Source organism: Urtica dioica, chromosome 2 (assembly GCF_054948205.1).
Source record: "Urtica dioica subsp. dioica isolate 48M chromosome 2, U.dioica_male_clone48M_v1_H2, whole genome shotgun sequence".
NCBI classification, from domain to species: Eukaryota; Viridiplantae; Streptophyta; class Magnoliopsida; order Rosales; family Urticaceae; genus Urtica; species Urtica dioica.
Window position 1 is genome coordinate 55,591,902 of NC_142757.1, and position 27,324 is coordinate 55,619,225.

Consider the following 27,324-nt stretch of genomic DNA (forward strand, 5'->3'; position numbering starts at 1 on the left):
ACCATCAAAATCCAGAGAGAGAAGCAAAACCAGACAATCAAACATTCATTTCATTGCAATCAAATTTCAATTTTATTTTTTATTACAATTTATAAAAGAAAATAGAAATCCTTTCCTTTCATTCCGACCAAAAATCTCATTCCTTCGCTTCCGATATCGGTGGTGGTTGTGATTGAAGCCCTAGAGCCGCCATGGGAAAAGATCTCAGCGACGAACAGGTTTCTTCGATGAGAGAAGCTTTCACGCTCTTCGACACCGACGGCGACGGCCGGATCGCGCCGTCGGAGCTCGGAATCCTGATGCGGTCCCTCGGCGGAAACCCTACCCAGGCTCAGCTGAAATCGATCATCTCCGACGAGAAGCTCTCGTCGGCGTTCGACTTCCCTCGGTTCCTGGACCTCATGGCTCGCCACATGAAGCCCGAGCCGTTCGATCGGCAGCTCAGGGACGCCTTCAAGGTCCTCGACAAGGACGCCACCGGATTCGTCTCCGTGTCGGAGCTCCGCCACATTCTCACCAGCATCGGCGAGAAGCTCGAGCCCGCAGAGTTCGACGAGTGGATCCGCGAGGTCGACGTCAGCTCCGACGGAAAGATCCGCTACGAGGACTTCATCGCCAGAATGGTCGCCAAGTGACGATCCACGGTTAGGGTTTCCGATTTCCGATTTCCGATTTTTTTTTTCCAGTCTCGATTTGGCTCTGTAATAATGTCTCTCGTCTGTCTGTGTGTTTATTCCGTCGAATTTAGGGGTTATGAATATGATATCTGGTTTGGATTGTGAGATCGAGTAATACTAATTTGCTTTCTTTTTCCTCTTGATCTTTCTGTTGCGTTGTTTTTTTGTTCATAATTGTGGATTACTGTTATGATGATGGAATTAATGACTCGTTTGGTATTATTCGAAAAATGGTTGATTTGGCTCTTGTTGTGTCATGGATCATTTGGTGATCTTGTATCATTTGATTGAGTCTCTGAATTTGAATTTCGGAGCAAAAGATGGTAATGCAGGTAAAAAATGTCTTGGATTTGAGATGAAGATTTCTTCTTTATGCTGTTATGTAAACACTTCTAGCTCTGTAATTCCCAAAAGAAGCCACAAGAATGAATTTACACGTTGAAGTTTTGATCTTTGTGATGAGTCGTGAGTCTCGTGACCGTGCTTTTGAGATGTCTGATTAAATTATTGAACAAATCAATCAATGTGGTTTTTGTGGAAGAAGAACAATGGTTTGGGTAGTTTTGCTCAACAGTCTTGTCTTAGTCACACGAAGACTGGTTTGTCTATCAAAGTAGCAAGATTGGTAATATGTCATTGTCAAATGTCATGGAAGTTTGAACAAGAGATGTGTTTTACCTTTTTACTCTTTTTTTTTTCTTGGTCACTGTTGTGAAGAATTGCTGTATAAAGAGTAAAGACTATTATTTACTCCAAAAAAAAAAAAAAAAAAAAAAAAAAAAAAAAAAAAAAAAGAGTAAAGACTATTATAAACATCGCTGTAATCAATCATTGAATTCATCTGTATGAATGAGCCAACGTGCTTTCTGTGATGCCAAAGAATTATTTCTTCTTTTTTTTAGAGTCGGAGGAGACAATTTGTGGCAAAAACAGAGTCGTTTAGCAATGATACAAAGAGAGGGATATATATCCACTATGCATGTTATATCATACATTTACAGAAGAAAAAATAATTATTTTCAAATTGGAACCCTTGTTAATACATACATTGTAACTATATAATCCATGACAGCTGAATTAACAAACTAAAAACAAACACACGTGTCGTAAGGGAAATAAATTATTAAGCTTGAAATTGTATTTCTTCTTTCTTTCTTTTGAAGTAAAATCAAGCGTAAGAATTACCTCTAATCTTTCATACTAACTACTTCGAGGAATTCGGTTTTAGTATGACCAATAATAATTCTTGAAAGTTGATTTCTATCCTTACATTGTTAAATATCGATAAAATATGTCTCCTTAGACCAAAATACATTTAAAGACAATTAAATGAGAAAAATATGATACATGTTTTTTTATACGATTTGTTGTTTTATTTTCAGCCGACCAAATAATATATTTTTTTACACCCATTTGCAATCACACAATGACTTTTTTAGCCATCAAGGATATTATTGTTCAACGTTTCGATTACACAAGAATTTTTTAGCTACTAAGAATATTTTTGTCAAACGAGTCGTATTTTCAAATTTCATACGTATTAACAAGTTTAATGTGTTACGTCATATTTTTCCGAATTTCTCTTACTAATTACAAATTTATTATCATTAAATAAATTACAAAATTAATTAAGCTATGAAATATTTAAAAAAAATAAATCATAATCCACGGCCGGAAACAATATCGTTTAGCCTGATTCCAATGTGCGTACAATCCTAAATCCACAGCCGGATATTTTAATGTTACTATGGTTAGTATTGTCTATATTAATCTTTATATGTTCCACACTCGGTGTCATTGTAATTTTTTCAAAGGGATTTTGTCTTTTAAATTAGGCAGAACCTAGTTTTAGATTGTTATATTATCGCTCATGTCTTTCTCTTTGGTATGTAAGAACTCGGGTTCATCGCTTTCGTAACGGGTTTCTATTCTGATTTTGTAATGGCATCAAGTCGACCACCGTAGCACACTGGCCGCTTAGAGTGATCTTCATTGTTCAAAGTCAAACCAGAAAACACCGTACAAGTTCTAGAGCAGAGTCGACCGATTTAAGAGAAGTTCTTGGGTCAGTTTCGGAGAGAGAGCAGAGAGCAATGTTTCAATTTTACTTCTGTTTTTTTTTTTTTTTTAATGATTTTCTTACATTAATATATATATGTTGAGTATGCATTTATCAATTTTGAGCAATATTCATACATATTTCATTTACATTTGTATTTTTCTGCCAAAGGCTTTGAATGGACAACCAGCACAAAAGCATGTGCCTTTTCCATGTACACTATTGCTTATGATTGAAAATTGACACTCAAAAAATATTTTTGTAAAGAATCAGATTCAAATTTTAAAAAGAAACAATGTACACAATTGCATAAACCATTTTCATAAAAACAAAAAATTAAAAAAAAAAAAAAAAAAAAAAAAAAAAAAAAAAAAAAAAAACATTGAGAAACATAGAGAACATACATCAATCTGACAGCAAAGGCTCAAACAGTTTGTTTTGTGTAACATACAAAAGAGGGAATCATCTGTGAATCGTTACACCGATCGACTAAGTTTTCGAAAACAGTTCATAGAATGCAACGATCCCACGCAAACCAACACGACACGAAGAAAGACGATTAGGGTAGCCATATCAACAAAAAGCTCATCGATGTTACCGAGTTTTGCCTCACTAAGTGGGAGATCTTCTGAACCTGAACCCTGAGCTTCTGAGCTCTCGGGAGCTAGAGGCGGTTGACTTTGCCCGGTTGACTTTTCCGAGCTTCCCTTATCATCCTTGGGCCGATCATCTTCTTCTTCATCTTCTTTGTCGTTCTTTTTACTGGGGCTCCCATTTCCGCCACTGCCTTCTTTCGGGACATTCTTGACGAGATCGGGCCGAGGTTCGACTCCGACTCGGCGTAAATGTAGCTGCCAGATCACAACACAAATACAAAGTCAAACAAAAAAGTTGACCGATGGACTATTTTATATTTTTATCTCTTACCTGAAGATGAAGGTTGACTTCGTCGGGGCGCGATAGGAACGGAAAATCGCCACCGCTTTTCAAGGACGCTCGTCTCGCTCCCGGATATCTTTCGCTCACATCATCTTTGAGTTGTTGAGGAATCGCGCAATAATCGTTTGTCTTCACAAACAAACAAAACGAAGGAAACGGAATGGATAAAGATTAGAACTTTTTCACTCACGGCGAGCGTTTTCGGAATCTTACATCCATGATGGTGATGAGCGAATCCGAAAGCAAAAGCGGTCCAACAGAAGCGGTACCAACGGTCAAAGTCAACCTGGATGCCAAGTCGTCTTTCGAGAGTGTTTCTACCTGAAAACGGTAAAAATGTTTATGGAATGACGGTAAAATATAAAACAAAGCGAGCTTCTTGTACCTGAGAAACGACAAAATCAACGGAATCAGCGATAAAAGGCTCGTGGGGACCGTCACGTATTCCTGTAAGGACATATCTTTTAAGCAAAAATGAAGGTGTCCAACTAACTCTGCAATAACAAATATCGAGTCATCAAAGAAAAACAGATTAGAGAAGAGACTCATTAAAACAGAAATAAAATAAGCATTGATCTAATTGCTAGACTTGTTTTCTTAATTGATAAGGAAAAAAGAATTGTGTTGGATAACACAAAATCGAAAGCCAAGAACAGTTGTTAAATCACAGTGAAATGAAATAAACTTGTATTTCAAAGTGCAGTTCGAGAGTCCCTTGGCTCTCCTCAAAGATCGAAATTTCCTCTCCATTTTCCTGATATTCTTTCTCTACTACTAGTTTCCCTTACTTATATGGTAATATAACTTCTAAGTACTCTATATTAACCCCTAAGCCCAAGTTATCTATTAATTATTCCAATTCTCTAATATCTAGAGTCCTAGCAGAACGATCATTTCTAGCTAAAGAAACGCAAAACCTTTAACTTTGATTAGAGGTTGGTCTATATAGTATTAAAAAAATTATATATAGAGACTATGCATTCAATATTCAATATTTTCTTCTCATAAGATGCGGAAACTTACATGGGAGCCCATGGCATCGCAGCAGAAAAACTCCGAGTGTCCAAAAAAGAATTGGAAAGTATCAACGATCGGACTCGTCTCGGTCGATGCTGAGCAAAAAGCTGAGCCAAAAATCCTCCAAGAGACGTACCATAAAGATGTATCTGCCCAAAAAAAAAACAATGAATCAGAATCTGAATCAGTCAACACAATCGCTCGATCGGAATCCTGAACCTAAAGCCCTTAAAGAAATTCATACATGATGTACATCTATGGCATCTAGAAACTTCTCGAACGCTTGTATCCACTCGTGGTGATTCCATACACGTGGTATATCGACAGAAACAATACGATAACCCTGCAAAATTTGGAAAGGAATTACGATGTAAATTTACATATTGGTTCATCTAGAATCTACTAAAGGAATTACGTGGTATATATATATTTTACCTTGGTAGACAAAGCCATGATTTGTTTGTAGTAGACATCGGACGTTCCTGCAGTTCCGGGGAGGCAAATCAGTGGAGGAACTACTTTTGGGCCGAAATCGTAATATCGCCATTGCTTCGTTCCGATCTGCAATAAAATGAACAAAGAAAGAGAGACTTTGCTAATAAGCCTATTAGCAAGTTCAAACTGTCCAATCCACAACCAATCACAAGTTCAACACTGCTTTGGAACAATATCTTTTGCAGCTGAAATATTTGCTCACAAGCAAGCAAAGCCAATAACCCCCATTTCACAAAGACAATACAAGTCTGATCCAATGCGAATATACGATTCCAAGAAAAAAAAAGCGCAAAGGTTTATGGCTAAAAGAGCAAGCTTCTACATATACAAAGACAACCACATTCTGAATTTCCTAAACTCTTAAAACCGAAACACCGAAACGAAGCTTAATATGAAACGCCCTTGACGAAAATAAAGAAATTGATCTGGTAAGAGAGACATACGGGGATTTTATGAAGAGGAACTTGAGACTTGAAGTAGATATAATCTCCGGGCGCCGAGAAAACGCCTTTCATCGCTTTATTCAGATTTCGTGAATTGCAAATCTTTCACAGAATTATCGACTCTAACAACGCATGATTCGATTCGATTCGATTCTATCGATCAGTCGATCGATCGTCAGGGGAAGAGAAGCTGAACCTCTCTCTCTGTGTTTACGTTGCTGATCGTGGAATCGGAATCAGAAATGGAATTTCTTTTCTTTCTTTCTGTCTCTGAGTCTGTTTTTTGAATTATAAAAAAATAAACTTTTAATAACTGGATTTGACGGGAAGACGAGTGGGTCCCACATTAACGCCGTCACTCGCTCAACGACCCGTCAGCGCTACTATTTAACGGCCCACGTTAGTTTTCACAGCACTCAAACACCAAATAATAATGCTCCTTCTTCTTCATCATCATCTTCTTCGAGCCCTAACCCTAACGAGAAACCTCCACTTCAAGCCACTGAACACAGTCCACGGAAGCTTCCGAAGACCGGTCGCGATTCTCTGGGACCTCGAGAGCCGAACCACGAGAAGAATCCCAGCCTACGACGCCGCCGCGAGGCTGAAGAGAACCGCCGCGTCACTCGGCTACGTGTCGCACCTGTTGGCCTTCGCGACCAAGCCAGCTCCGCCGGGATACGCCGATCCCGGCGCCGACGGCGACGACCACAAGTGCGGCGTCTGCCGGCGGCGATTCCGCGTCCGGGAGAAGTACGTGGAGCACTTCCGTGCGATCCACGCGCCGGAGTACGCGAAGAAGGTGAAGCGGATCGAGTCGGCGGTGGGAAGCTGGAGAGCGAGGCTGGTCGGAAGGTACGCGATGAAGATGGAGAGCTTCGAGCGATCGGTCGCCGGAGTTCTGGTCCCGCGGCTGCCGGGATACGGCGAGGTCGAGCGCGTCGGGTTTCGGATCGGTTCGCCGGAGTTCGCGGCCGGGAAGGTCGTTGAGCTGATCGGATCGGATCTGGTCGGCTGCGTTCTGGTGGTTTCCGAGGAGGAAGGTTTGGAAGGTACGGTGGTTGGGCGCGTGGTGAGGGAGGCCAAGCGGCGGCGCGTCAGAGTTGTTGTGGTGGGGAACGGTGGAGAGGAGGGGCTGAGGAGGGAAGCGAAGCGGCGGCGCGGGAGATATGCGGTGGCGTGTGAGAGTGGACGCGGCGGCGCGTGTGGGCTGAGGAGGGCGGCGGATGGGGTGTTCCATTGGAGGGAGGTTGTGTGTGGGAAGGCCGTTGGGGCTGCGGTCAAGATGGCTGAGAAGTGGAGGGATCGACACGTGTTGGAGATGTTTGAGTGGTCTTATGATCCGACGGCTGAGATTAAGAGTGTTTCCAGTTGAGGAGGTCTTGTGATCGGACGGCCGTCTTTCAATCCTGACTTTGATCTAATGATTGAGAGAGTTTCCTATTAAAAAAAAAAAAGTCTAGTGTTGGTTTTCATGGGTGAGTGAGAATGGACAGAAATCAATCTTGATTAGTGAGAGAATAGGGAGTATGTGATTGTGATGATTATTAGTAGTTCTAAACTTCTTATTTTGATTAGGAAATGGGAAAGGAAATGACTTATTACAAAGACCAATCATACTACTAAAAATATTTATACAAACATCATTAAGTTTCATGGTTAAAAAAAAAAAAAAAAAATCATTTTCAAGCAACCAATTTAGTTTCAAACGAGTTTTCTTCAATCTAGCATGGTGCGATTTAATCGGTCTAAAATATTTTTCGAAATTTAAAAAGGACAATGAAGCAAAATAGACTTTTTGAGAGCATTTTCAATAGAAAACTCTAACTAAGTATCATTATTTTTAAAAACAGAAAGTCTACAAATTTTTTCCATTGAAAAATTAAAATAAAAAAAATTGAAGGATAAAATAGTAATTCGTTTAAACAAAAATTGTCTAAATAATTCAAATTGTCTAGTTATTTAAAAATATGTAAATTATGACTATTTCTTAATTGCCACAATTTCAAGTGGCTTAGTTTGTGCAATTTCGTTATACAAAAAAACTAAACAAAAAATAAAAAAAAACTAACTTGAGCATCTTTAATGGTTTAGCTAAATGTATTAGCTCTATTTGCCACATAGATTTTTCTAGAGCTAAATAGTTAAGCAACTAGGTTAATAGAGCCAATTTGCTTAGATTTGCTTAGCTAAATCAATAGCCAATATGCAAAACAATGGTTAAGCAGCTAGCTAAACATTTTTTATATTTACAAGCAAATCCCTACAATTGTCAAGCAATAAACCATTAAAGATGCTCTAATATTGAGTTTTTAGAAGTCCCACATCACTTACATTCGTCGACTACCTACTACAAATCCTACTACAATAATCAAATAAAGTCTTGCTTCAGGCTATTCGTGCGGCTAATAAAGTCTTGCTCTAGGTAAAGTAGTAAGCGATAAATAAGATAAGGGAAATATGATGGTTTGTAGACGGGATAAAAAAAAGAAGAAGGAATCCATACGCACTAAAAGAATAGACATTTACTGATACTGGAATAAACAACTGCTCTTCAAATTGTCTGGCAATGTCTATCCTTTTGGATGCGTATTAAGCAACAAATGGAAAACACAGTTTGGTTGGGTACTTAATTATGAATTATATATTTAGACACACATACAATATATATATATATATATATATATATATATGTATATATATATATATATATACACACACAACACGTAACTCACAAATGAAATGAGCTAACCAACTAATTTTAATATTGGCTGCCACGCACATTGTCTCATTAGTAAGTGACTCGCGAGGCTTCAAACGTCTTCTTTATCCATAGTTTTTGTCGCAAGATTTTGTCCTTATTTTATTATGCCTTTGAAGATTCAACTTCATACAACCCAGGTTTTTTTTTTCGCAGAATACTTGCAAAGATATTGCGGATTCTCTCTTTGTGAGTGGAATCGAGATCTCCGATGAAGACGTGTCGAATAGAGTTCCTCATTTTGAGAAAAATAAAATACATGTCCAGTGTCTCTTAGTCCTATTGGTTGGGTTCAAATGATTTTCAATAAATAAAAAATTTTGTGCATCGACTTAATAGAAACAAGCTCCATAAGGGTACACTCTTAAACATCTTGCTATAGATTAGCAAACGAGAAAGGAAATGGTGTATTGGTATCATAAAAAGACTGATCTAATCGATTTTTATACGGCTTAAAACACGATCATTGAGGTCGTTACTAATTAAGGAAAACCAAACCAACCAACCAACCAATACCATCAAAATCAAATTGACGCTTTCAATATCAATACAAACCATAAAAACCAATACAGTGAAGTTTAATAACAAAAGAAACATCATCTTAGCAGCAAAATTCAATATTTATTGCAGCAAGTTCGGAGATAAAAATAATCCACCAATCAGCATATCATTGTGGTCTATGTTCATGAACTGTACACATTGCCTACACTAGAAGAAACAGACATTTAAAAAAAGAAAAAGAAAAAAAGAAACACAACATGTGGAAAAACAATCAAGAAGACCACTCTTTCCATGGAGAGAGAGAGAGAGAGAGAGAGAGAGAGAGATCATCCCCCGATAGTATTCCCTGGGAACACCGAAATTCCTTCGGGTTGTTTTTCATCTCTCCTCATTGCAACGTTCACAATATCACAAGCATGATATAAAAGATGGTGAAATGGAAGACATAATCCCAAAAAAGGCACAATCTTCGAGAGACACATAACACACAAAACCGAGATGAAATCATATCACCACGAGCCCGGCTTCGAATGAGAGTAGTAATTCAGGTACCAACGAACGAACTTCTTCAATCCCGTCTCCAAATCGGTGGTGGGTTTGTACCCGAGCTCTCTGTACGCCAGACTGATATTCGCGTGCGTGAATCTCACGTCCCCATTCCTCGGCAAAGGCAAAACCTTTGTCTTCGCTTTCACTTTCAAAAGCTTCTCCAAGATCCGCACGAGCTGAGTCACCGGGACCGGAGACGTGTTCCCGAGATTGTAGATCCTCAGCTGAGCATTCCCTCTCTTTTTCCCTCCGCTCCCCGTGCTCTTCTTCGCCGTGTCCAGAGCCGCGAGACAGCCCTTCACGATATCGTCGACGTACGTGAAATCCCTCGCAACCGACCCGTGATTCGGAGCCTCGAAGATTGTTATGGCTTTCCTCTTCAGGATGTTCTTCGTGAACGAGAAGTAGGCCATGTCGGGCCGGCCCCACGGCCCGTAGACGGTGAAGAACCTCAGGCCCGTTATCGAGAGCCCGTGAATGTGATTGTAAGTGTGAGCGATCTCTTCCCCGGCTTTCTTGGTCGCTGCATACAGACTTGCGGGTTGGTCGGTCCGGTCTTTCTCCGAGAACGGGACTTTCGAGTTCAATCCGTAAACAGAGCTCGAAGAAGCCCAGACAATGGCCGGCTGAGGATTCGCCGACTTGCAAACCTCCAACAAGTTCACAAACCCGGCCACATTGCTGTGGACATATGAGCTCGGGTTTTGCATCGCATACCTAATTTGATCACACACACACAGAAAAAAGTACATAACTTTCAAACTGAACTACCTTGCACAAAATCAAGATCATCAATTATAAATGCTCGTTTTCCACAGATTTACAGACCCAGACACATTACAGACCCGGCCACGTTGCTGCGGACATATGAGCTCGGTTTTTGCAACGCATGCCTAATGATCACACACACAGAAAAAGTACCTAACTTTCGAAATCATAACTACATTGCACAGAATCAAGATCATCAATTCTCGTTTTCCACAAATTCACAGACCCAGACACAGAGCTATGGACATAAGAGCTCGGGTTTTGTATCGCATACCTAATAATCTCTTTCTCTCTCTCTCTCTCTCTCTCTCTCTCTCTCTCTCTCTCTCTCTCTCACACACACACACACACGCAAACACACAAAGTTCCTAATTTTTAAACTCGTAACATATTTAAGGACATCATTAAAAAATGAAAGCTTTCCATGAATTCACAAACCCAGCCACATTGCTATGGACATAAGAGCTTGGCTTTTTGCATTGCAAACCTAATTATAACAATCAAACAAAAAAAGCTCCTAATTTTCCGACTCCTAATAGCTACATTGCACAGAATCAAGATCATCAAATCAGAAAACGAACGTTCTACACAGAATCCAAAACTGACGGTCCAAAATTTCACAAGAAGAGGAAGAGGAAGACAAAATACCTGACGCCAGCCTGAGCCGCCAAGTGCATGACGTGCGTGAACGCGGCGACCTCGAAGAGCTTCGAGAGCAGAGCTCCGTCGTTCAAGTCTCCCTCGACGACGAAGATTCCGGCGCGTTCTAGAAGCTTCTGACGATCGCGCTTGAGCCTCTGATCGTAGTAATCGTTGAAGTTATCAAACCCTAGAACTCCATCGCCGCGGCGCTTGAGCGCGATCGATACGTGAGTCCCGACGAATCCGGCGGCGCCGGTGACGAGAACGGCGAGGCCGCCGGAGGAGCCGGAGCGCGTGCGAATCGAGCGCGTGACGCGACGCTCCCAGTCCTTTCCGCCGTAAGAGGCTTCGCCGGAGGAGAATCGGCGCGTGGGCGATTGCGATTGCGACGGCGATGGGGACAAGAACAGGTAATAGATGACGATAAAGGCGACGAAGAAGGAAGACCAGACGGTGAGCTTGGAGATCGACGCCGTGGAGCCATGGAATCGGAGCCGATACGGCGGAGCTTTTTCGGCCTTGAACTTCCCCGGCGTCGACGGAACGCCGTCGAGGTGCGACATTGTTAGGGTTTCGAAAGATCGATTGGTATTTGGGGGATTGTAATGAATCTCGATCGATTTCAGGGATTAGGGATTCGAGAGTTTGGAACGGAGAGGAAATGAGAGGGTTTGGTTTTCCATTGATTGGAGGGAAATCAGATTTGGGGATTTTGTTTGTTGGTCTCTTTCAGAAACAAATTGGAAAACTCTCTCTCTCTCTCTCTCTCTCTCTCTCTCTATAATTATATAATTGTTGATCTCTCTTGATATTCTGAAATCTGAATGATGGAAGAAAAATGCATGATTTCTTTCCTTATAGTTTCCTCAGGGAAAATAATACTTTTTTGGGGTTTCCTAAAAATAAATAAATACTAGTAATAAATAAATAAAAAATAACTGAAATTTTATTCCTTGAGGAAAAAAGAAGTATTACATTTGACAACATAATACAATGAACTTAATTTGTATTCTTTTTTTTTTTTTTTATGTCTACTAGAAAACTATCTTTGAACTTAAATTATGACATATTCATATACGCTCTTCTTGGTTTCTTCTCCTCCACATTTTCTTCCTCGTAATTTCTTCCTCGTTTCGGCTCACGATTTCTCTTTATATTTTTCCTTGTCCTACGAAGGACAATGGTCATAGGTGAATCAACCAATTAAATATTTTGTAGCGCATTGGATGTGTAGTAAAATAAAAGTCCAATGACCCGGTGAAAGATTAATAAAGTTACACTATATTGGTCATATATATTTCAAATACATTATGCATATTCATATCCTATATTTGAAAAATAAATGGATATTCTAAATATATCATATATATTTCACCGTCGGATTTCTTAGGAAGTTAAGGCCGTTGGTCAGATTGCCAAAATTGATGTACACGCAACCCAAAAACTCCCTAGTTCTTTGTTACACCTCATGATTGTTGAACAATAATAGTACGCAATTCAATAATCTTGAAAATGGTCTAAAAACCATAAGATTGGGAGTCATCGTGTTGAAAACAAAAAAATTCTCTATATTTTTTCAATTTTCATAAGAACTTTCTGAAATAATAATAACGAGACTATGAATATGCATGTTGTGACGCATAGTAAAATATCCAAAAATGGTCATTGAACTTTTTCAATCTCCTCTCAAAGTCTCTCAATAGGATTTTTAAACAAAAAGAGATGCTAATTTGCCGATGGTAATCGCACCTCCAATCTGTGATCGGAGAAAGAGCAGCACAACAAAGTGTTAGTGTCGGTACAAGCACAAGCAGCTATGTCAACTTCCAAATGTGTTAACTATTATAAAATTTAAAGGTTCTACTCTTAGTAGTCTTTACGCATTCATTTATACTTTTAAGATTTCTAGACGTGAATGATCGGGGACTAAAAATTTAATTGTGTGGTGTGATTCGTTAGACACTATTCTTGTTCCATTGAGTATTAGAGACCTGTGTGGGTTCCGTGATTTCGCGGATAAGTAAGTGATCTGGGACAAGTCTTTGTCTCTCTGGTTATCTCTCCTTGTGTTTCGCTTTGATTCCCTATGAAAACAGGGTCCAATTTCTTAGCTCGAGAGTCGGATATTCTTTTCACAATTTGAGAAAAAAAATTAAGAAAATAAGTTTTACCGAGACTGCAATGGTGGATTAATCTTTGATTTTCTTCATTGGAGGTTTCCAATTGGATGAAGAAAGGCGTGTGCATTTTCATTCCGCTCGGAATCTCGCCAGAGAGCTCGTTGTTCGAGAGGTTCAACAACTCGAGCGAGTTCAGGTTCTCAATATTCCATAGGATTTCCGATGGAGCTTGACGGCGACCAATTTTGGCGAGCCTCGTGTCCTCATCGGAGATGCGATCTAGAGGTTCAAAAACCCCTCTTTTCCTCAGCTGGACCTCCTTCAATATTGCTTAACGTTTGACACCTACAATGGCTTAGCTCGTTTTTTCAGAGGACATGAGTTTATTCCTTAAAGTAGGACAATGTAGATTTCTTACCATTTTCAAACTCAAAAAATGCAACGTAACCACAGTTTAGATAATTATTGTTTATTACTCACCCTACATTATTTCCTATCAAATAAAGACCGTATTACCCTTTAAATTAATAGTCGTACATTGCATTAATATTCAGAATGAGAAAACTAAATAAATGAAAAAACTAATGATGCGTATGCAAGTGGTACACGCAACCAATTACACAATTTGGAAAGGAGAACCAAAACGTCAAGGTCATTCAAACACATTAAAATTGTAGATAAAAGTTCTTGGAGAAGATCAAGAAGGTCACGAATTAATGATAATTAACTGTTTATAAACCCATAAATACTAAAGAAAGAGATAAACGAATACATTGTTACAACCATTTTGGGTAGAACTCATCCCAAAAACTAGCTTTTAGGGAAATGGTGCCCAAGAGGTTATAAACCTACGTACTAAACCCATATTTTGTGATGTGAGACACTCACATGCCAATCTCATACTTAACAATGTGAGAGTCAACTAGGATCGTAACATACCTATAAATAAAAATCATTGATTATTAATTGTGTGAAACATAGCATCTTGAAAACCACTAAATTATTAACTATAATTATTGATTATTAACCGTTATTAGTTGCACATATTTGAAGGAAAAAAACCAGAAAATAAAACGACCGCAAAGTCATTCTTTCTGAAATCTGTAAGTCATTCTTTCTAAAAAAAAACTTACAAGCTTTTTTTTTCTTCTGAACTTCAAAATTTACATAAAACCGCTTATTCATAATTCAAAATAATTAAGTCACACTAATTTGAAATGTGTGAATATAAATCGTAATTGGATCCTATAAAAAAAAAAGGGAACTTATTCAATATTGTATATCTCAAATAAAAAATATGCATATTGTTTATTAATTAAACGTAATATTAAAAAATGTTAAAATGAAAATTTCATCCTATCATTAAAATTGCTAGATAGTTTCTTAAAAATTCTGAAACTTTTGACATATTGAATTCGGTAACTTTGTGTAGGCTTGGTCCGTTATAAATTAAAAGTTATTTTTTTTAATTTAGGCTTATGATATTGATATGACGACTAAGATGAAGAGTGGGTGTCTGTGGTGATTGTTTGTTGGGTAATCTAGCAACGTAGCCAATTTCAAACATGCTTTTAAGGATGTAGATAAATTTTTTGTAATCTAGTCATTTACAAATATAAACGGTTAGATAATATCGGAAGTACAAATACGTAACATAAATCATAAAAACCAACTACTAGCCAACATTTCAACCAGCCAAAACTTATCGCGTGTAAAATAAACGGAAATTAACCTAATAAAACTTGATATCGCAACTAACTAGACAACAAAAAAGGAAAGAAAATATTATAGAATAAAGGAGATCAAGTTAACGTATATTAAAACTGCATTATTTGACCGCGATCAAAATAAAAATTTTAAAGGCAATTCATTATTAAATTAATACAAAATATAATAGGTAACCGTGCAAAAATATAATAGGTAACCGTATAAAAATAACTACCCCACTTTCTCTTCTGCTCACTGACCGAAAATTTCTCTTCTAACGTCTGATATTGCATGTAGAATAAACTGAAATTAACAACAACAAAAAAAAAACTTGATATTTGACTGCATTATTTGGAAGAAAATATTATGGAATAAATCAGGTTATCGTGTATTAATAAAAGTTGGTTGCGATCAAAATGGTGGAACACTTGAAGACCTCAAATGTAAATAAATAAAGGTGAGTTCTTAAGGTTTCTTTAAAAATCCTCCTCACAATTTGCTCCAACTTATTGAGGCTTTGGATTATTTTTTTTCTTTTAGCACATGCTTTATTGAGAGAGGTTAAGTTGCTAAGCTTTATTATTAAGTTGCTAAACTTTATATAAAGTTGAGGGGACCTTTCTTTCTTCTTCTTTTAAACGGAATTTCTCATTAAAATTACGACCATACAAAAAAATTCGGACGTAAGTCGGAACCTCGTTCAAACACATACGACTTGTTTGGCATGTCATTAATAAACCATCATTTAAATTAAAATATTAAATGATTTTTTGTGTTTTAGAGCAAAGCAAGAAAAAAAAAACCATTCAAGTTGTTTAAATGGTCATTTGACCATTCTTTTAAGGGTAATTAAGCTAAGTAGCCTCCTGAAAATAGCCATTTATTTTTAGTCAACGTTCTGTAAATAAGTGGTAAATAGCCAGGAGGATTTATTTACAACAAAAATTGGCCGAGACTACCCTTCCAACCGTTCCCGCCCATTAACATGCTGAAAATAAAACATTTAATACAAAATATTCTGATATAACCGCCCATTAATGTCATTAAGATTATTAATTAAGATCATTAAGAGAGAAGAAAGAATAAAGAGAGCCGAGAGAGAGAGAACCGAGAAAGAGAGATCGGTGGCTGCGACACAGGTGAGGGCGGCCGCGAGGAGCCGCGAAAAGGCGAAGGCGGCCAGGGCGGAGTGTCCGCGGTGGAGGCCGAGATGAGGCGCCTCCGCGTCCAGTCCGACCAGTGGAGGAAGGCCGCGGAGGCGGCCGCGGCCATGCTCTCCGGCGCCGGCGACAAGATCTTGGACAGGGCGGGGTCCTTGGACTACAACAGCCCCGGGCCCGCACCCAAGTTCGGCTCCATATTCGCGGACGACGCCGCGCCCGAGGACGACGATGACTTGCTGAAGATGAAAAACGGTAACGTGCTCAAGAAGATTGGGGTGCTTTGGAAGAAGCCGCACCAGAAATAACAGGGTTTTTTTTTTTTTTTAATATTTTAGAGAAGATCAGTGATGTGGTAGAGATGATGAATGAACTGGCCGTTTGTGGGATGGGTTTTTTTTTTTTTTTTAGAGCCACTTGATGTTTTATATGAATTGTTTGTGTAGTTATTTTGAAAAAAAAAAAAAAGAGGTCTTTCTCTGAATGTGAAACACGCTGGGAATCAAGTTCATTCATGTTCCTGGAACGCATGTGCAAATCGACAATTTCTTGCTGAGAGAAGTTTATGGTTTTTTTTTTTTAAATACAGTATGTTCGTGTAAAAAGATAGCATATTTACAGTATGTTCGTGTAAATAGATAGCCTATTTACAGTATGTTCGTGTAAATACGAAGCTTATTTACAGTATATTCACTGTAAATACAAAGCCTATTTACAGTGTATTCGTGTAAATAAACTGAAAAATTCTGGAAATATTTTGAGCACGAAAATTCTGGAAATTATGAATATATGGAAGACAAAATAATATCAATGAATGAAGAATTAATTCGAAATTAATTACCTAATGAATTGCAACGAAAATAGAAACTAATTACCTAAAGTCAACGTTGAAAATTTCCAAAAACATAACAATAAATAGGCTATTAATTTTCAAAATCTGCAGGAAATTTCAAATTTCAAATTTGAAAACTTCCCTATTCGGTTTCTGCGAATTAAATAAGGGCAAAAGTGTAAACCTAATTTCATTAATAAGCTGCCACGTAAGCAATATGGCTATTTACAGCATATTAACGAAAGGTTGGCCAATTTTAAATTGCTACACTTTCCGTGGCTTAAGCAGCCAATTATTTCTTCTTTTAATTCTACTAGGTAGGTGAATTAAACTCATTAAGAATGTCCACAGTTTAAAATGTATTATTTTATGTATATAATAATAATATTAAAAAAAATAAATGTATTAAAATTAAGTAAAGCTTCAAATTAAGTTATATTGTTATAATTATAACTTATAATCATTTTTTTATTTATTGAACAAAATATTATAAATTTTTATAGTAAGAAATAAATTATCAATAATGTAAAGTAATAATTATTTAATTTACATGATATTATATCATTTAACACCATTGAGTATATTAAAAAAATAAATAGAACATTGTAATTTTTTTTATCTACAAATAGGATAGTGTATCATACTAGTAAAATACTTTGTACTTGATTTTTTTTAAAAGATTAGGCAAAATACCCATTAACCAAAATTACTACATAAAATGTACGAATATACTCTTTCACGAGTTGAATAATGTAAATAAAAATTATAATAAACGTCAGTAGTACAATTTTTTTTTTTTTTTTTTTTTTTTTTGCTTTTGTTTGACATTGAGCCTAGTATATTTAAGTTATACAACATTGTTTAGTTTTGTTTATTGCTTTTAATTTGCACTTTAAACATATATGCTGGACAAAATAACAATAAATAATTTATTTTGAAATATATATGCATAAATTTGGGTAAAATAAAATAATTAAAAAAATTGGAGTAGTCGAAATAAAATAAAATAAAATTTATGCCGAAATCATTGGAATCTTCTTCGGTGTAGTCGTGTTTTCATTGTTGGAATCATAGTCTTCTTCGTCGGAATCTCCGTCGAGATGACCGATGGAGATTGTGATTTTTAATAGAGTCATCATCAATTTATGCTAATGAATATTTTACAAATCGAGAATTTGACTATTTAGCAAAACGTAACTTTGCTATTGACTAGTTAACTATAAAGCCATTTAGAATAAAATAAACTTATATGCCCTACCAAAATTTTTGTTTCCTTATCAAAACTTTTAAAAATGAAAGTTAGGTAACTAGCCAGCTAAAATATTTGGGATTGCTATATAGTCAACATTTCGTAAAAATTAGGTAAATAGTCATAAAGACGACGTGACTTTATCAGAGAATTTTATGCATTCTTGATTTGCCCCTCGTTTTAAATTCGGAACTAATTTCATCGTCTGTAAATAGGCGTAAATTTATATAAACCGTCGTAATCAATTGTAAATAGTTGTACATAATATTGTAAATATTTGTTTATTTTGCAATGAAAAAAAATCAATATACGTAAATAGTCAACAGATTCAAGTATTAACTGCAAAAATGTTTGTAAATTACAAATTAATAATTGTAAATAATCGTTAATATGTAATAATAAAACTCAATGTTTTTAAATAGTCGTTAATATGCAACCTCAAATTGTCTCGTAATGTTTTAAATTCGTTTTAAATCATTTATGAAAAAGAAAATAACTCTAATTAAAGATAATAACTGAATAGTCAACTGATTCCTTAAATTATGGAGAAAAAAAAAATTCGTGTGGTGGATTTTTTCATGGGTATCACGATTACTAAATAATACTCGGATTAAAGCATTAAATTTTAAATCTGGGTTTTTCTTTAGCGGAATTTTAATAAGATATTCAGTCATTTTACGCGTTTAAATATATGAATTAGGCCATTTATCTAAAATTTATGAAATGTTGATGATATAGAAATGTGAAACTCTAAATAAGACTATATACCTAATGGACTCAATTTTTAATCAGTTGTGTGAGTTGACATTTTTCTGTTTTATCCAAGCAGACATCTTGATGACATTTAATAGAATTCGCGATTATAATGGCCGATAACGGCTACAATAGAATTTTAAGTCACAAAAAAGCATATCAATCTTTCATGATTTTAGTTTAAGTGTTTTGAGTACATGGAATGATTTCTTATACCTATGTTACTATCATTTGCCATTAAAAGAGTACAATTTGTGAAAAGCAAATTGACCCTATTGTAATTTCAATACTCAAATAAATTTATCGATGAATATTTTGGCTGAAGTATTTTTGTCGTTATTTTTTTTTAACGACACAGGTTTTGGCTTAAGTAAAACGATGTATGTTTTGGCTCAAACATGGAAACGACAAAAATAAACCAGTCGCTAGTACAATGCGTGCGCGTAAAGGGCGAGGAGTATTTGTCAAGGACTAATATACCCTTGTTGTAACTTATTCGAATGTTAGGGCAGAGATTTTTTTTTTGAAGGCAGCTTTGCTGCAGTAGGGATTGAACCCACGACCTCCACACAGGAGGTGGTGTGGAATTACCACTAGGCTATCCTAGGTACCACAGGGCAGAGATGTAATTTCGGATTTTGCTTTTTATTGCCTCTCGTCCAAGACACTCACTCACCATTTCTTTCTTCAGTCTTCACTCCACTCTTTCGCTCTTCGTCTTTTTCGTCTCTCTCTTCACAACAATGCTTTCATCTGCGTTGCTTTCGATTTCTTCTCGTTTTTTTTTATTTCTTTTCTTCGCTTTCTTCATTTTTTCTAATCGAAATGTAGTCGTCCAATACATTTTCATAATATTATAGACATGTTTGAACAGACTGAATCAGGTTTTTGGATTATTACGGTACTTTCGATTTCTTAGTTTTTTTTTTTTATTTTCTTCGCTTTTTTTTTCTAATAGAAATTTAGTCGTCCATTACATTTTCATAATATAATGTAGGAATATAGTCTTTCACATATCATCACTGAAGACGTATAGCGACGACTTTAGTACCATACATCAGTGGTTTAAAGCGTCGACGGGTTAAGTTTAACCCTTTACTCCATTTTAAGGGTTCAGATGGCTCCCAGCGGCAGCGAGGGCGGAGTCTTGGCGCCAAATAGGGTGTTAATGAGGAGGAAGCCTCTCGAGTCTCAGCAAAGATGCTTTACAATGCCACCAACAGTGTACTCCACAAGAAGAAAGATTTGAAGAAATACTCTGGGGAGACACTCTACAATTGGTGTTTGAAGATGATTGCATACTTCATGGTGTTTGTTGCTCTGGTTTTCATTGTGTTGTCAATTTACTATCATTGTTTTGCCAATGATAAGATATAATGTTAAATAAAATTGTCAAACGCAGGCTAGAGAGTATTTTTACAACCATTCATTAAAAAGGGTTATGAGAAATAGTCTCTATTTACAATTTGTGAGCGTGTCCTTCAATGATTTTTTCGCTTGCCTTTTTATATTGGCAAACTAAATGTGGGTTGTTGAAGGAGTCACTGCTCGTCATCTCGCCGACTGAAATAAAAAACGAAGAAAGTGAGAAAATACGAGAAGCGCCGAACACGCAATCTTATTCACTCTTTGATTGTTTTATTTTTAATGTAACTCTTTAGAAACAATCATGCACCTACACTAAAAAAAAATACAGTTTTTGTATATTTCTTTTTAATGTATATTATAAACTATCTTTGAATGTCAAATAATTAATAATTAATATTGACATTTTCATAAATTAATATTGATAAACTTCAATTAACGTCGAGCACACGGATCACTATATTTTTGGATCATAAATTAAATTTGATTGTTGTTGCCTATACTCTGTCTTGGATGGCTTACGACTCCGCGACTAACGCGATCCACCAGAAAAAGGATCTCAAGAAATCCTCTCCGAATGCATCCAAGAACGGGCATCAACTTTTTATTATTATGGGCCTCGTGGTGATTGTTGCGGTGATTATCATTGCGGTGTCCATATACTGTCACTATTTGGGTTGATCTCGGGAGGAAACTTGTCAAAGACAGTTTAAGCATTACGTACTCTTTTTTGTTTAAGGTTTCAATGTTATTTCCTAAAATTTGACTGTTGTTGCCTATACTATGTCTTTGTTTTCGGCTTGTGTTTCTGGGACTTATAAATGTCTTGTGTTTCTGGGACTTATAAATGACTTGTTTTATGTTGAAATGGAAAGTGAAGTATTCGTGTGTTCAGCAGCAGAACGACGGCGCAGCAGCTTCGCTACCGATAGTAGGACCGGAGAGGCTTCAAGAAATGGGATCATATCTCACATTTGAGACAATGGAGAAAATGGTCCATCCGTTTGCCGAGGACTTTCAGGAAGTAGGGGGGACTTCGGCCCCAAGGAGGGTCCTAGTGAGAAAGTACCCAAAGCCGCAAAAGATGGTGATGGATGGGCAGGGACAGAACGTCCGAAGTAAGACAAAGGCTCGCGCGGAGAGGAAACTCACATGAGAGGCAAAGGAGAGGCGCCTCCGCGAGGTGCGCATCATATGGTGCATCATCTTGGTTATCGTGATTCTGTATTCACTCTTGATTGCGATTCACATTTACTTTTTCGCTGATAGGGACATCTTTATTATCCGCTAGTTGTATCGGGATTATGTACTTAGTGTTTGGCGGTTGTATTAGTGAGCTTGCGTGTTGTGCAAGTCACTCCTTTGTTTTGTGTCGTTTATGACTCGTCGTTTAGTCTGTTTGGTTTACAGTTAGTGTGTTTTGCTGACTGTATTGGGTTTTGCCTTGTTGGCGTGCATTTGTATCTCTTGTGTACCTTAATTGGTTAATCAGTCGAATCAATTCTTCAAAGAATATTTTCTTTCATTCTCTTGTTTGTCTCTTCTTCTACATTTCTTCCTAATTTCTTGGTCTGTAGAATCCGATATGGTATCAGAGCGCTGATATCGCGCACTTGGTGAAATCGCTACATTCGGAGAGGATTTTTTCAGATCTTTCTTCTGGTGGATCGTGTTAATCGCGGAGTCGTAAGCCATCCAAGACAGAGTATAGGCAACAACAGTCAAATTTAATTTATGATCCAAAAAATATATTGATCCGTGTCTCGACGTTAATTGAAGTTTATAAATATTAATTTATGAAAATGTCAATATTAATTATTAATTATTTGACATTCAAAGATAGTTTATAATATACATTAAAAAGAAATATACAAAAACTGTATTTTCTCACTTTCTTCGTTTTTTATTTCAGTCGGCGCGATGACGAGCAGTGACTCCTTCAACAACCCACATTTAGTTTGCCAATATAAAAAGGCAAGCGAAAAAACCATTGAAGGACACGCTCACAAATTGTAAATAGAGACTATTTCTCATAACCCTTTTTAATGAATGGTTATAAAAAGAGTACGTAATGCTTAAACTGTCTTTGACAAGTTTCCTTCCGAGATCAAGCCAAATAGTGACAGTATATGAACACCGCAATGATAATCACCGCAACAATCACCTTACCCGTTCTTGGATGCATTCGGAGAGGATTTCTTCAGATCCTTCTTCTGGTGGATCGCGTTAGTCACAGAGTCGTAAGCCATCCAAGACAGAGTATAGGCAACAACAGTCAAATTTAATTTATGATCCAAAAAATATAGTGATCCGTGTGCTCGACATTAATTGAAGTTTATAAATATTAATTTATGAAAATGTCAATATTAATTATTAATTATTTGACATTCAAAGATAGTTTATAATATACATTAAAAAGAAATATACAAAAACTGTATATTTTTTTTTAGTGTAGGTGCATGATTGTTTCTAAAGAGTTACATTAAAAATAAAACAATCAAAGAGTGAATAAGATTGCGTGTTCAGCGCTTCTCGTATTTTCTCACTTTCTTCGTTTTTTTATTTCAGTCGGCGCGATGACGAGCAGTGACTCCTTCAACAACCCACATTTAGTTTGCCAATATAAAAAGGCAAGCGAAAAAATCATTGAAGGACACGCTCACAAATTGTAAATAGAGACTATTTCTCATAACCCTTTTTAATGAATGGTTGTAAAAATACTCTCTAGCCCGCGTTTGACAATTTTATTTAACATTATATCTTATCATTGTCTTATCATTGGCAAAACAATGATAGTAAATTGACAACACTACGAAAACCAGAGCAACAAACACCATGAAGTATGCAATCATCTTCAAACACCAAATGTAGAGTGCCTTCCCAGAGTTTTTCTTCAAATCTTTCTTCTTGTGGTGTAAATTGTAGGTGGCATCGTAAAGCATCTTTGCTGAGACTCGAGAGGCTTCCTCCTCATTAACACCCTCTTTGGCGCCAAGACTCCGCCCTCGCTATCGCTGGAAGCCATCTGAACCCTGAAAATGGAGTAAAGGGTTAAACGTTGACGCTTTAAACCATCGTTGTATGGTACTAAAATCGTTGCTATTAGTCTTCAGTGATGATATGTGAAAGAGTATATTCGTACACTATATTATGAAAATGTAATGGAGACTAAATTTCTATTAGAAAAAAAAGAAGAAAGCCAAGAAAATGAATAAAAAAAACGAGAAGAAATCGAAAGTACCGTAATAATCCAAAAACCTGATTCAGTCTGTTCAAGCATGTCTATAATATTATGAAAATGTAATGGACGACTACATTTCGATTAGAAAAAAAATGAAGAAAGCGAAGAAAAGAAATTAAAAAAAAAACGAGAAGAAATCGAAAGTAACGCAGATGAGGGCACCGTTGTGAAGAGAGAGACAAAAAAGACGAAGAGCGAAAGAGTGGAGTGAAGACTGAAGAAAGAAATGGTGAGTGAGTGTCTTGGACGAGAGGCAATAAAAAGCAAAATCCGAAATTACATCTGTGTCCTAACATTCGAATAAGTTACAGGGTATATAAGTCCTTGACAAATACTCCTCGCCCTTTACGCGCACGCATTGTACTAGCGACTGGTTTATTTTGTCGTTTCCACGTTTGAGCCTAAACATACATCGTTTTACTTAAGCCAAAACCCATGTCGTTAAAAAAAATAACGACAAAATATTTATTATTACACTAGCTTTGTGACGTGTTGAATAAAAAATATCCATCGATATATTTATTTGAGTATTGAAATTACAATAGGGTCAATTTGCTTTTCACAAATTGTACTCTTTTAATGGCAAATTATAGTAACATAGGTATAAGAAATCATTCAATGTACTCAAATTACTTAAACTAAAATGATGAAAGATTGATATGCTTTTTTTGTGACTTAAAATTCTATTGAAGCCGTTATCGGCCATTATAATCACGAATTCTATTAAATGTCATCAAGATTGTCTGCTTGGATAAAAAAGAAAAAAATGTCAACTCACACAACTGATTAAAAATTGAGTCCATTAGGTATATAGTCCTATTTACAGTTTCACATTTCTATATCATCAACATTTCATAAATTTTAGATAAATGGCCTAATTCATATATTTAAACGCGTAAAATGACTGAATATCTCATTAAAATTGCGCTAAAGAAAAACCCAGATTTAAAATTAAATGCTTTAAGCCGAGTATTATTTAGTTGTGATACCCATGAATAAAATCCACCACACGAATTTTTTTTCTCCATAATTTAAGGAATCAGTTGACTATTCAGTTATTATCTTTAATTAGAGTTATTTTCTTTTTCATAAATGATTTAAAAACGAATTTAAAACATTACGAGACAATATGAGGTTGCATATTAACGACTATTTAAAAATATTGAGTTTTATTGTTACATATTAACGACTATTTACAATTATTAATTTATAATTTACAAACATTTTTGAAGTTAATACTTGAATCTGTTGATTATTTACGATATATTGATTTTTTTTCACTGCAAAATAAACAAATATTTACAATATTATGTACAACTATTTACAATTGATTACGACGGTTTATATAAATTTACGCCTATTTACAGACGACGCAAATTATTTCCGAATTTAAAACGAGGGGCAAATCAAGAATGCATAAAATTCTCTGATAAAGCCACGTCGTCTTTATGACTATTTACCTAATATTTACGAAATATTGACTATATATCAATCCCAAATATTTTAGCGGGCTAGTTACCTGACTTTCATTTTTAAAAGTTTTGGTAGGGCATATAAGTTTATTTTATTATAAAGGGCTTTATAGTTAACTAGTCAATAGCAAAGTTACGTTTTGCTAAATAGTCAAATTCTCTTGATTTGTAAAATATTCATTAGCATAAATTGATGATGACTCCATTAAAAATCACAATCTCCATCGGTCATCTCGACGAAGATTCCGACGAAGAAGACTATGATTCCAACAATGAAAACACGACTACGCCGAAGAAGATTCCAATGATTTCGGCATAAATTTTATTTTATTTTATTTCGACTACTCCAATTTTTTAAATTAATTTATTTTACCCAAATTTATGCATATATATTTCAAAATCAATTATTTATTGTGATTTTGTCCAGCATATATGTTGAAAGTGCAAATTAAAAGCAATAAACAAAAGTAAACAATGCTGTATAACTTAAATATACTAGGCTCAATGTCAAACAAAAGCAAAAAAAAAAAAAAAATTGTACTACTGACGTTTATTATAATTTTTATTTACATAATTCAACTCGTGAAAGAGTATATTCGTACATTTTATATAGTAATTTTGGTTAATGGGTATTTTGCCTAATCTTTTAAAAAAAAGGTTGAGTACAAAGTATTTTACTAATATGATACACTATCCTATTTGTAGATAAAAAAAATTACAATGTTCTATTTATTTTTTTAATATACTCAATGGCGTTAAATGATATAATATCATGTAAATTAAATAATTATTACTTTACATTATTGATAATTTATTTCTAACTATAAAAATTTATAATATTTTGTTCAATAAATAAAAAAATGATTATAAGTTATAATTATAACAATATAACTTAATTTGAAGCTTTCTTAATTTTAATACATTTATTTTTTTAATAATATTATTATATACATAAAATAATACATTTTAAACTGTGGACATTCTTAATGAGTTTAATTTCACCTACCTAGTAAAGTTAAAAGAATGGTCAAATGACCATTTAAACAACTTGAATGGTTTTTTTCCTTGCTTTGCTCTAAAACACACAAAATCATTTAATATTTTAATTTAAATGATGGTTTATTAATGACATGCCAAACAAGTCGTATGTGTTTGAACGAGGTTCCGACTTATGTCCGAATTTTTTTGTATGGTCGTAATTTTAATGAGAAATTCTGTTTAAAAGAAGAAGAAAGAAAGGTCCCCTCAACTTTTTATAAAGTTTAGCAACTTAATAATAAAGCTTAGCAACTTAAACTCTCTCAATAAAGCATGTGTTAAAAGAAAAAAACAATCCTGAGCCTCAATAAGTTGGAGCAAATTGTGAGGAGGATTTTTAAAGAAACCTTAAGAACTCACCTTTATTTATTTCCATTTAAGGTCTTCAAGTGTTCCGTCATTATCTTCATTGCCGTTGCTGTACACAATCTCAATCTGCATCAAGAATTCATTAAAAACATTTGAGAATATAGCAAAGCTAAAGCCCGTGAAGTGCAATATTGAGCTTAAATACCTGAGACGCTGAATTAAGTTTAATTCCCATACAATCGCTTATATGATTTAGCCATTTTTATATCTTAAATGAATGAGAAAATATCTGCATAACTACACCTACATATTGCTTCAAGAGGTGCAAACAACTTTATGAAGGAGGGTCTGATTTAAATATTTTCTAGTTGCCATATGTGCATGACTAACAATTTGATTACAAATTTAACGTTCCATTGTCTTGGAGAGTACGAATTGGTAAGAGCTTGTTTCCTAATCTTGTCATTAGTATCGAGTCTTCCATAATAAATTGAATTGAGCATTTGTTTTTATTACCAAGTTTATGTTGGATTTATACTTCACTTGAGAGAGAGAGAGAGAGAGAGAGAGAGAGAGAGAGGGAGAAACGTAATTACACAAAATGAGTAGTTATACTCTTGAATTAAAATAAACCTATTAGATTTTGAATCAAAATTATTAAGAAAATCATATTTGTAGTATAATCTGGCGCAAACACTTTTCATGTAAGAAGTTCGTCCATCCAATACATGAAAGAGCGAACCTAAAGTTGTTTATAGAAATGCTCTCTATGTTTTGTTGTTATGATCCTATGATTCATGGTATTATGTTTCTTTGTTATGATCGAACACTTTTCATGTTAGACATGAAAAACGTGTCGGAAAGATCCAAATAGAGAAACGAATAGCCATTATTTTGGTCAGCAAGCCCAAATCGAGATAGAGAGATATTGGGAATCAAACCTCGGGGGGCCAAAAAATCACTCACAAAGAAATCCCATATCTTTACATATGGGATGTGTAAAGATACTATGACCTAGCAATAATATATATAGAAAAGAGTAAAGCTGTCCAAAGGGCCGAGCCTAAGAAATAAAACATTAGGTCCAATTCAAGATCAAGCCCTCGACCCTCGGGGTCGAGGGTTGGACTTGGGCCCAAGATTATAAATGGCTTAAGTTGTGCAACAAAAAACCCAAATTATAATCATAAAAAATAATATAGAAATATTTTTTTTAAAATTAAAAAA

The 27,324-nt window shown here is 35.7% G+C and overlaps 4 protein-coding genes across 4 annotated transcripts; 2 read left to right on the forward strand and 2 right to left on the reverse strand.

Annotated features, from left to right (window-relative positions):
- LOC149405893 (putative calcium-binding protein CML13) lies at window positions 1-899 on the forward strand. Its single transcript, XM_089630594.1, has one exon. The coding sequence runs from the start codon at window positions 192-194 to the stop codon at window positions 633-635; it is 444 nt and encodes a 147-aa protein (XP_089486720.1). The 5' UTR covers window positions 1-191; the 3' UTR covers window positions 636-899.
- Window positions 900-3,122: 2,223 nt separating this feature from the next.
- LOC149405894 (alpha/beta-Hydrolases superfamily protein) lies at window positions 3,123-6,031 on the reverse strand. Its single transcript, XM_089630581.1, has 8 exons — window positions 5,631-6,031; window positions 5,128-5,253; window positions 4,937-5,035; window positions 4,699-4,841; window positions 4,061-4,169; window positions 3,889-3,996; window positions 3,664-3,804; window positions 3,123-3,587 (listed from the first exon to the last, which is right to left on the reverse strand). The coding sequence occupies exons 1-8, from the start codon at window positions 5,700-5,702 to the stop codon at window positions 3,213-3,215; spliced, it is 1,173 nt and encodes a 390-aa protein (XP_089486707.1). The 5' UTR covers window positions 5,703-6,031; the 3' UTR covers window positions 3,123-3,212.
- Window positions 6,032-6,063: 32 nt separating this feature from the next.
- Window positions 6,064-7,005, forward strand: LOC149405895 (uncharacterized). Its single transcript, XM_089607895.1, has one exon. The coding sequence runs from the start codon at window positions 6,064-6,066 to the stop codon at window positions 7,003-7,005; it is 942 nt and encodes a 313-aa protein (XP_089464021.1).
- A 1,987-nt stretch (window positions 7,006-8,992) lies between these two features.
- On the reverse strand, window positions 8,993-11,743 carry GAE5 (UDP-D-glucuronate 4-epimerase 5). Its single transcript, XM_089630606.1, has 2 exons — window positions 10,858-11,743; window positions 8,993-10,158 (listed from the first exon to the last, which is right to left on the reverse strand). Exons 1-2 carry the CDS (start codon window positions 11,412-11,414, stop codon window positions 9,402-9,404), a joined length of 1,314 nt encoding a protein of 437 aa, XP_089486732.1. The 5' UTR covers window positions 11,415-11,743; the 3' UTR covers window positions 8,993-9,401.
- Between the last annotated feature and the right edge of the window lie 15,581 nt (window positions 11,744-27,324).

Coding starts and splice junctions, on each gene's coding strand:
- LOC149405895 (XM_089607895.1), top strand. CDS start 6,064: ATGCTCCTTCTTCTTCATCATCATCTTCTTCGAGCCCTAACCCTAACG.
- GAE5 (XM_089630606.1), bottom strand. CDS start 11,414: ATGTCGCACCTCGACGGCGTTCCGTCGACGCCGGGGAAGTTCAAGGCC. Junction 10,159..10,857: donor GCGGCTCAGGCTGGCGTCAG/GTATTTTGTCTT, acceptor TGATCAAATTAG/GTATGCGATGCAAAACCCGA.
- LOC149405893 (XM_089630594.1), top strand. CDS start 192: ATGGGAAAAGATCTCAGCGACGAACAGGTTTCTTCGATGAGAGAAGCT.
- LOC149405894 (XM_089630581.1), bottom strand. CDS start 5,702: ATGAAAGGCGTTTTCTCGGCGCCCGGAGATTATATCTACTTCAAGTCT. Junction 5,036..5,127: donor TCATGGCTTTGTCTACCAAG/GTAAAATATATA, acceptor CAAATTTTGCAG/GGTTATCGTATTGTTTCTGT. Junction 4,170..4,698: donor GCGATGCCATGGGCTCCCAT/GTAAGTTTCCGC, acceptor TTGTTATTGCAG/AGTTAGTTGGACACCTTCAT.